Genomic DNA, 10,562 nt, shown 5'->3' with positions numbered 1-10,562 from the left:
CTTAGAACGTTGTTTGGCAGCCACCTGCTTTGTCCACTGCTTGCAGGAAGAGCAGCCCACTGCAGCTAGCTGGTGGGGGTTGGAACCAGGGTGGACCGGCAGCCCCCCCCCCCAATCAACTCCCCCCTATCAGCTCCGCACTCCCCTAAGTTCCCTGTGCAGCAGCTGCTCAGCAGGCTATCAATTGCCTGCAGTTCAGCTGTCCCTCCCCCCACATACTGCTCCTGCCCTCTGCCTTGGAGCTGCTCCCAGGAGCCTCCTGCTTGCTGTGCAGGGGAGGGGAGAAGAGGGGGGCCTAAGGTCAGGGTGTCCCCCTCCCCCCTTCTCCTGCACCCCACTTACCCCATCTTCCATAGAGCAGGGGAGACACACAGATGGAGGGAGCGGCTGCCTTAAATCAGCTTGCTGATCTAATTAACAAGGCAGTGTATTTCTGACCCCACTCTGCATACTTAAAGGGGAAATGCGCATCTCTGTCTCTCAAACACACACAGGGTGTATGTCTCTGTCTCTGTCTGCCCTCCCTCCTTTCCTGCTGCCTTGTAGAATGTGAGTGTTAACCCTTGAGGGCTCAGCCAACTGCTAGTTCATCATTTAGCAGTAAGGCTTTCCCTGGGCAATATCCCACCCTCTGACTCCTCCACCTCAACCAAGCTTCACAATCATCATCACTGTGTATCAGTATTAAACTGTTTGTTTAAAACTTATACTGTGTGTGTGTGTGTGGTCTTTTGTCTGGTGAAAAAAATTTCCCTGGAACCTAACCCCCCCATTTACATTAAGTCTTATGGGGAAATTGGATTTGCTTAACAACGTTTCGCTTAAAGTCGCATTTTTCAGGAACATAACTACAATGTTAAGTGAGGAGCTCCTGTACTGAATCCTTTCAGATGGCAGCTATCAAATTATTCTTTCATAAGTGGTTTATAATACATGTAGAAAGCAGCTTAATTTGCTTATAGATGCTGTGCATTATGGTGCACATAGCCTGTCTCCGAATCCGGAGCATGTCACTTAACCTTGGCATCAGGGTAGTTTCCTTCTTTTCATCTTCAGGTGAGTACAATAATTAACTGTGTCTTAAAGCAAAAAGTCACAGCGTGCAGTATATTCACTGCAATATGCACTATGTGCTGTCTAAATTATCTTGACAAGGGAAGTACATAGTTGTTTAACTCTGTAAAGTGCCTTGACCATTAGTCAAACAGTTTGAAATACACTTGTTGCATTCAATAAAATAGCATGGCTTCTGACATCTTGAGACATTCAAGGAGTTAAGTTACTATGCACCACACTCTATGAAGTTTAGCTATCTGCAGAATGCAGCTCAAACAAACAGCACTGCTTTCTCTAACCATGGTATACATTCCTGGAACACCACAATGAGGGGGGTCTACAATACCTTCTTCCTATCTTTTCCACATGCTGCAGTAAACAGCTGTACAGGTCATTGCTCTTGCGGTTCACTTCAGCAAGTAGCTCGCCAAAATATCTGGAGTCCAGCTGGTCATTAGCTTCTTGAAGACACTGTACCTGGAGAGGAAAATTTTTTTTAATCAAGGTTAACAAGAAAGACTGCTTTTTTTAAGGTGACAACCATGGGAGTGGAACCCAGAGACAGGGTTGGGCCTGTAACTTGAAAGGGATAAACTTGGGGGGACTGAAAAAAGTGTCTCAGAAGAGGCAGCTTACCCAGGGACCATGACAGAGGGAGGGGGAAGTAATCTGCCCAATTTCCCCCTAGTTGGCAGCACAGGATCCATAAAGAAGCAGAAAGCTGTGAGATTTCAACTTAGGCTTGCAGCCCCTTTAAGGATCTTTACTAGCGTACAACAGATCCTTTCACTGCTTAGCTATCTGGGTAGGATAAACTGAACAGCGTCTTGCCCACCATTCTCCCCAAGGCACTTGTCGCAGGCACTCTGAAAAGGCAGAACAGACACTCTGCTTCTAGGAAGATGGGCTTGAATGGCTGCATAAAGCTGAAGTTGGCTTTAAGCAGCTGTTTCTAGGAGAAAGAATCCCCTCAAAATACAAGGCAGCCTCTGTAATTGTGGAATTTGGAACACACTCAGGATGGGATTCACAAGGGAGATTCAGGCTGAGCGTTACAGCAAATAACTTTTAGGTGCGCTGCTGCCAAGTGGAATTCACAACCCCAAAGACAGGCACCAAGGCTCTGGAGACAGGTGTCCCAGAATGGGATTCTCACAAGCCAGTAAGCTGAGTGGGGAGCCACCTAGGCTAGCCAACAGGAAATGCTGAGAGGGATGTGGGCTGATCCTCGCCCCTCAAATGAAAGTAGACACTTCCCTTCACTCAGGATTCATAGCGGTTAACCCTCTCCTGGAGTTGGGCAGCTAAGCCAGGTCAGCTGTTTTCAAGAAAAATGATGGTGGTGGCACTTATGCTCCCCTTACAACCTTTAGGCCAGAGGTTAGCGCACTCCTGAGGATGTGGGACATCCAGGTTCACCTCCTCCTCTGCCTGATGTGGAGCTGCGATTAAAAACCCAGGTCCTCCACGGCCCAGGTGAATGCCCCCACCAGTGGGCTAGAGACTAGTCTCTTTCGCCCAGCCCTGAGTGAACATTCTAGCCCCTGGACTAAAAGTCATAAGGAGGGGGGATGGCACCATCACTTCCTCCTCCAGTTGTGTTTTGTGTTTGGCTTGATCTGGCCAATAGGTTCTAAGGCTGCCTCTGAGCATGTCTACCAGTTTTAGGGTGACCAGATATCAAGATTTTATAGGGACAGTCCCAATATTCAGGGCCTTGTCTTATACAGACACCCATTAACTCCCCAACCCCATCCTGATTTTTCACACTTGCTGTCTGGTCACCCTAACCAGTTTGTGCCCCACAAGTGAGACAGTCTGGGGAATGCCTATGGTGAACCCTGCTTGGAGCTGCTCAGTTGCGTCAGGACCGAGGAAACCGAGCAGATGCCCAACAGCAGAAATTTAGGGCCTAGCAGACTTCACCCATGGAAACTTAAGCACCTACAGGGATAGGTGGCAGCAGCATAGGAATTTTGTGAATCTGAATTTTGGACTTAGATGCCTGAATCACCCCTTCAGGACCTCAACGCACTATGTAGTCACAGACAATTCAAATTCAACAGCCCAGTGGGAGTAGGGGAGAGAAAAATTATTGGAAAAAAAACTTTTCAGCATTCATTTGGGGCAGGGGAAACCACACCAAAAAAAAAAATATCACTGAATGAATAAAAAAATAAAAACTGTTGATGACTTCCAGATTTTCTTAATGATTTTTGCTTCCACTGTATTGTGTATGGAAATGTCTTTCAAGTATCCATAGCTACACTAACTCAAATCATGCATTCTAACACACACATGGACATTCTGGAAGATATGCTTTAAGGATTATAGGTTCAGGACCCTTCATCAAGCAAATTAAACTGCAATTTAGATGGAGAATGATAGAACCAGGATCTCAAATAAGATCACTTATTCCGTCACTGTGGTTTAAAATACACTTGCAATCTGGAGAAAGAGGAAGCTAGTGGTGCTAACGTATGGAGAAGTGGAACAAAAGGAAGGATCCACCAAAGTAAGCTCTAAACAACAAACAAGTAAACAAAACAAGAATGATATACAACAGACTAGCACTCTAAGAGCACAAAGGAACAGGAGTTCTGACTCAGGCCATGCGGCAGTAAGAAGGAACTGGAGAGGTGTTGACCCGCACAGCCTCTTATAACCTCTGCTGACACACATACAGGCCAATGGACACTGCTAAGAAAACCTGGCGGGAATGTGCACCCACAATCGGAATACTTATAGGGACCACCATTCAAAGAAGAACCTCCTTTTCTTTACTGCAGAATTTAGTACACATGACTACAGTCACCTAGACTGAGGCTGGTTTCCATAGACATCTTTCATTTATTCTGTGGAGCAACCAAATAACGTTTTTGAGTGCAGCAGCATTGCAAAAGCAGTCTTAATTGAATGATACCTCAGCATTCCATAATGTCTTCCTAAGCACAAATGAACTGTGTCTCAACCTCAGAGATGCGGGTTTCTTTTTACATACACACAAATATTAACCTTAACGTGCTATGAAAAAACTTCTCTAACTTTTCAAAAATTCTCCATATGTTCTATTTCACTCATTACAATTGGCATGCTCCTATTTAACTCTATATACAAAAGCACAGCACGTTGAAACGGAAGTGGGAGGATCTGGAGGAGTAGGAGTGAAGGCACCAGTGGCTAGGGACAGGTAAATTCTCTCTAAAGCTGCAGATTAACAAGCAAGGGTTGACTTTCATTACTGTCCTAAAGAACTGTTTCATTTCCTGTATAATTCTAGTGAAAAACATGAGTCACCAGAATAAACTTCTTCCTTTTAAGTTTATCTCCCTCCCCTTGCTTTATCTGTTCCACACATCTTTGTCATGTTCCCTGCTCTTATATAATTTGTACTCTTTTTTTCCCTACTCACCTTGAAGTTGCCTGAGCCACTTATCTGTTCTTGTTGAAGTACTAATGCTGACTATGCATTATCATCACAGAATAAAACTATTATTATGTAATAGACCATTAAAACTAATTTTAATACCTACAAGAATATGTTAAAATCACTTTAAACTGGACATTTAAAATGAAATCAATGAAGGAGATTAAGAATGCAGGGAGTCACTCCATCCTTACTTCCTTAAATTCAGCCTTGGAATTATAAGCAACTGAGAACAAAGAGCACTCTTACAGCCCAGAAGGTAATAAAATGTCTTGCCACACAACAGGTGTTGGCCTACTTAAGCAGCCCTGGAGACCATTCAAACAAGGACTATTGCTCTTTTTTCTTTACAGTAAAATGAGTTAAAATATACTGACCTTGTGTGACTAAGATTGTGGTGCATTTTTAGGTTCTAAAAGTGAAAATCGGATTAAAAATTACTGAATGTTAGTTCTTTTCTTAAAACCGAGTAGGATCTCTATTGGATCACTACTAGAATGCATCTTGCCTTTTCGTTTTGTGGCTAGTTATTTCTTCTCATTTCAGCTTTCTGTTAACTAAAGCTCAAAAATCACACAAAGAACATCTGAGAATTTAACACCTATGCTGCATCAATGAATTGATTATGTTGAATCAAGATGTATAATATTGCATTAGAACTCCCTGAGTCCTGCCAGCAACGATACAGAAGCAGGAAGCCTGCCAAACAGTCAGTGGGGCAACTGGACAATCAAGGTGCTAAAGGAGCACTCAAGGAAGACCATTCTGGAGAAGCTAAATGAATTCTTCACATCTGTCTTCACTGCAAAGGATACAAGGGAGATTCCCACACCAGTGTTATTCTTTTTGATAACAAATCTGAGGAACTGTCCTAGATGGGGATGTTGATAGAGGTGGTTTTGAAACAAATTGATAAACCAGTAATAAGTCACTAGGACCAGATGATATTCACCAAAGAGTTATGAAGGAACTCAAATATGAAATCACAGAACTACTAAATGTGGTATGTAACCTACCCCTTAAATCAGCCCCTGTACCAGATGCCTGGAGGATAGTTAATGTAATGCTGACTTTTAAAAAAGGTTCCAGCGGTGATCCTAGCAACTACAGGTTGGTACGCCTAACTTCAATACCAGGCAAATTGGCTGAAACTATAGTAAATAACAGAATTATCAGACACATAGATGAACATGATACGTTGGGGCAAGAGTCAACACAGCTTTTGTAAAGGGAAATCATACCTGGCCAATCTATTAGAATTCTTTGATGGGGCCAACAAATGTGGGCAAGGATGATCCAATGGATATATAGTGTACTTGGATTTTCAGAAAGCCTTTGACAATGTCCCACCAAAGGCTCTTAAGCAAGGTAAGCAATCATGGGATAAGAGGGAAGGTCCTCTCATGGATCAGTAACTGATTAAAAGATAGAAAAAAAAGGATAGGAATAAATGATCAGTTTTCAGAGTGGAGAGAGGTAAATAGTGGGAGCCCCCCAAGGATGTGTACTGGGACCAATGCTGTTCAACATATTCACAAATTATCTGGAAAAGGGGGTAAACAGTGAGGTGGCAAAGTTACTTGATATAGTTAAGTCCGAAGCTGACTGCAAAGAGTTACAAAGGGATCTCACAAAATTTGGTGACTGGGCAACAAAATGGCAGATGAAAGTCAGTGCTGATAAATGCAAAGTAATGCACATTGGAAAACATAATCCCAATTATACATATGATACATAAAATGAGGGGGTCTAAATTAGCTGTTACCATTCAAGAAAGAAATCATGCAGTTTCTCTAGATAGTGCTCTGAAAACATCGGCTCAGTGTGCAACAGCAATCTAAAAAAGGTGGAGTTTGGTGAAGACCGAGAGCCAGTATTTACACTGGGTTATACTAGTCTTTGGCCTTTACTGATTTTTCTCTGATTACTATTATATGTTGCTATGTTTTCTTTGTACCCTGTGCTCACTTACGGTTCGTATGGTAGTTCTGTAAGGGCCAAACCCTGGTCATGTTAAAATCAACTAGTGCTTTGCCACTAATTTTAGTAGGATAAGGGTTTGGGCATAAATGAATAAAATGTAATGTACTTTGCCTGTTGGATGTTTGCATTTGTTAATTGAGTTGCAGCTTGTTGCCTTTGCCAAATAGAGGCATCGGTTTTCTTGTCTCTGGCAGAACTGGTAAACAAGGTGAGGAGTAGGTAGATAGTCTCTTACCATATGTTGCCATCTTTTGCCAAATGAGTAACCATGGGAACACAAATGTTTCAGAAATTTCTGTGAAACAAAATTCTCTTTTGGTTTGCCACCTCAGTTTTAGAAGATAATAAAAGTTACACTTAGCAGCTCCACCCCACTCTATGTCACCAAGGTGCTACACAAACATTAACTGACATTTAAATTACTGGAGAAAAGTACATTTTAATACTTTTAATCATTCTGATAGTGTGTCAAGGAATATGAATAATGAGTAGGGGCACCATAAAATGTCTAGTCCACGATTCATGTCTAGACATAGCTGCATTTCTTTGTCTAATTGTTACAGCCAAAGTTTTGAACAATAAGTAAAATTGTAATGGTGAAGCGAGACAGCGACTGCATTTGCTTAGTGGGTAGGATGAAGAATTACAACTTCAGCTTTATTATGTGTATATAAGTGTAGTTTGCTCTATAAGCAAAATCCAGAACCAAATCCACTTTATATATACAAGTAGTAAATAATTCCAACCTACTCTAAAAAATGCTGTCTGTCTGTTTAAAAATAGTGGTGGTTCATTTTGATTTTTACCAAACTTAGAAGATCTGTTGTCTAATCTTTCAGACTTACCTATTTGAAAAAAAGGCCTCTCTTTGTTTTATGAAGAAAAAGGTATGATGGGGGAAAAGAGAGAGAGAGCACGAACATAGGACCACAGACAGAACCTTAGAACCTGCAGCAATAGGAAAAATGTTAAGAAACTGTTCAGCCATAGCACTAGGTCTTATTCTTGTTTAAGAATTATAGTGATATTAGGCAAAGTATCTTGAAAGCACAAAGAGTCCAGTCCTGTAAGATGAATGGAAGTTCAGGGCCCAATCCTATAGCTCTTACTCAACTGAGTAGGGACAATGTCCTCAGCGGAAGTACTAATATGAATAAAGATTTCATAATCAAGTCCATAACTGCTCAGTGAGATGCTTTTTTTTTTTAAACGTACACACCCTATTATGTTACATACTTTTACAAGCCATGAGCCAAATCCTGATGGTCTTAACTCATCCAAGTAGTTCCACTAACTTCAATGGAAGTTAGAAGTATAGAATAATACACCTTTCCCTGTTGTATCAATGTATACACGATATTCTTATTTAAAAACAGAAACATAGAAATATATCCAAGGAGCTAACATTCAAGTCTAAACAGCAGCTCAGTTTGTGATTTGATCCTGGTTTGTGTCAAAAATACAAGATAATATTCTAAAATATAACCAAAAAAAGAAATAATTTAGTCCTAAAACTTTAAAGAAAACTAAGATTTAAATTTATACTAAAAAACTCCTATTATCAGACCTAAATGCAACACTCTTATCTATGAATGGATGGTTCATCTCTTCAGAGTATTTTGTTTACTATATCTTGGGGAAATAATTCCAGATAGTTCTCAGGTAGTATATGAAACACAGATATCTCAAAAGTTGTTTCATTCCTTCTCTTTGCTCTGGGGTATTATAAATATAGTATATAATACTAACTCAAGAGTAAACAGAATCTGATCTCTGTTAAAACCGCTGGCATTTTAAAGAGGTACGAGATATTACATTTTTAAAAATTAATTACTATACAAATTTGCCAACTAAGTCATAGAATATAATAGTGTACACTCCTCCACATTTAATTTTAAATGATAGAAACTTCTTTAGTACTTTCTGGAAGGGTGAAAAACAAATACTCTCAAAATGAGTACTATACCTTAATTTTAAAAAAGAACATGAAAAGAAAAGTATTCCAGCTATAAAGACCACTCCCACTTCTGTAGTGTTTTATTATTTTGTACCTTCAAATGTTTTTAGATGCTATATTTTTAGGGACAGGAACTGCTACATATATCATCCAGCAGAATCTTCTAAGGGATTAAAATTTTGCAGGCAGTCCAAAATAACCTCTGGTCAATTTTGAGTATTTCTCAAAAAAGGAAATGTGATACACAATGCTAAAATAATTGTAGAGGAAGTTGTAGAATTTATTAACTCCTTAATTATGTTGGAAGAGCATGTTTAACATAGTAAGTTTAGTACATGGTAATTTTTGCTACTAAATAAACAATTCAGTATTTCCACATTAATTTAACAATTTATTGGTAAGTGCAGACAGAAAGTAATCCTGATAGGGCACTATAGATATGCCTCCTTCATGGAGAACTTCTGTTTCAGAAGTTGAGGATGAATTAATTTCTTGTTTATTCCTTTAGGCAAAATATTGATTTTAGAGGTATGACTGCATGATTGGTTAAAACCCCAAAAGGATAAACAGTGACTAAACCAACAAGTCAAACTTTGAGACACCTAAGTTGCAACAGAAGAATTATCAGTTAATAAATGCAAAATCTGATTTACAAACTAGAAAGATAAGCAGTAGTACACAGTACTAAATAAAGAGACACGTGTTTGAGAGTAATGTGATTTAAGGTGTGAAATATATATAATGAACAAAATAACTTTCTTAGAATCCATGTTCAAAAATTAAATGGTTGAAAGTCTAGAAATTTAGAGTTAAGTTATTTAACTCTGCCCCTCTTATGCTTCATGGAACAGATGCATATTGTAGAGTTTTGTGAAGAAGGAAAGGGAGGGCACCTGACATATGTTGAGAGGCTTTTCCAAATGGTATGGGAAAAGGTATGAAGTTGGCAGTGCAAGGGGACAAAGAACAGTCCCAAGGGGACAAAGAACAGTTCCAAGGGAAGCTAAGTGAATGTTAGGAACCACTAGGAAAGGGACAGATAATAAAACAGAAAATATCATAATACCAATTTATAAACTGGTCACGCACACCTTGATTACTGCATGTATTTCTGGTCGCTTCATCTCAAAAAAGATACATTACAAATGGAAAAGTTACAGAGAAGGGCAACAAACACGACTGGGGAATGAAACAGCTTCCATATGAAGAGAGACTAAAAAAAGACTAGGGCTGTTCAAGCTTAGAATAGAGATGACTAAGGGAGGATATGATAGAGGCCTATGAACTCATGAATGGTATGGAGAAAGTGCATAGGGAAGCATTATTTACCCCTTCACATAACACAAAAACTAAAGGTCACCTAATGAAATTAACAGGCAGCATGTTTAAAACAAACATAAGGAAGTTTTTCACACAATGCACAGTCAACTTGTGGAATCGTTGCCAGGTGATGTTGGACAAAGGCCAAATGTATAACTGGGTTAAAAAAAAAAATAGATACATTCACGGAGCATAGATCCAGCAATAGCAATTAGCCAAGGTGGTCAGAAATGCAACCTCATACTCCAGGTGTCCCTAAACCTCCAACTGCTAGCAGCTGGGACCGGATGACAGGGGATGGATCATACAAAATGGCCCTGTTCTGTTCATTCCTTCTGAAGCATCTGGCACTGGCCACTGTCAGAGACAGATACTGGGGTAGATAGACCACCGGTCTGACCCAACATGGCTATGCTGAACAGCATGTGGAAGATAATGTATATATTGACCGTAGCTGTTAAAGAAAAATGAGTCTCTTTATTGGTTTCTCTGTAGGAGAGAATGATCAAGTGCGTACAGTCTCACTGATGAAGAAAAACTACGATCAATTCCTACCAGATGTTCAGAACCAAGTCAATCTACCTACCTTACGCCTGAATATAAAGAAGGATTCACCTATTGAGGCAGGATACATTTTCTAATCTTTTCTATTTTAGGCATACTACTGTACTCAAGGTCAAAGTTTTCAGCTGCTTCATGATGATTGTGTTCCTCCTGTAACTACCTATTGGCATATGCCAACATGGGGTTTTGCAAGTGCAATGGCAACACACAATTTTTTGGAGGCATTCACTCCACACACAATTGAAAAATTAGCCT

General features: G+C 40.0%; 1 protein-coding gene across 1 annotated transcript in view; it reads right to left on the bottom strand.

Moving 5' to 3' along the window:
• Positions 1 to 10,562, bottom strand: part of POF1B (POF1B actin binding protein) — a 47,149-nt gene that overhangs the window by 15,560 nt on the left and 21,027 nt on the right. Inside the window, exon 4 of the mRNA XM_073360894.1 lies at positions 1,403 to 1,533. Within this exon, the coding sequence (XP_073216995.1) occupies positions 1,403 to 1,533 (131 nt within the window). The remainder of the gene's footprint in view (positions 1 to 1,402; positions 1,534 to 10,562) is intronic.

The sequence above is a fragment of the Lepidochelys kempii genome, chromosome 9 (genome assembly GCF_965140265.1).
Source record: "Lepidochelys kempii isolate rLepKem1 chromosome 9, rLepKem1.hap2, whole genome shotgun sequence".
NCBI lineage: Eukaryota > Metazoa > Chordata > Testudines > Cheloniidae > Lepidochelys > Lepidochelys kempii.
Note: the sequence above shows the minus strand (reverse complement) of the source record. Positions and strands in the feature narration are given on the sequence as shown.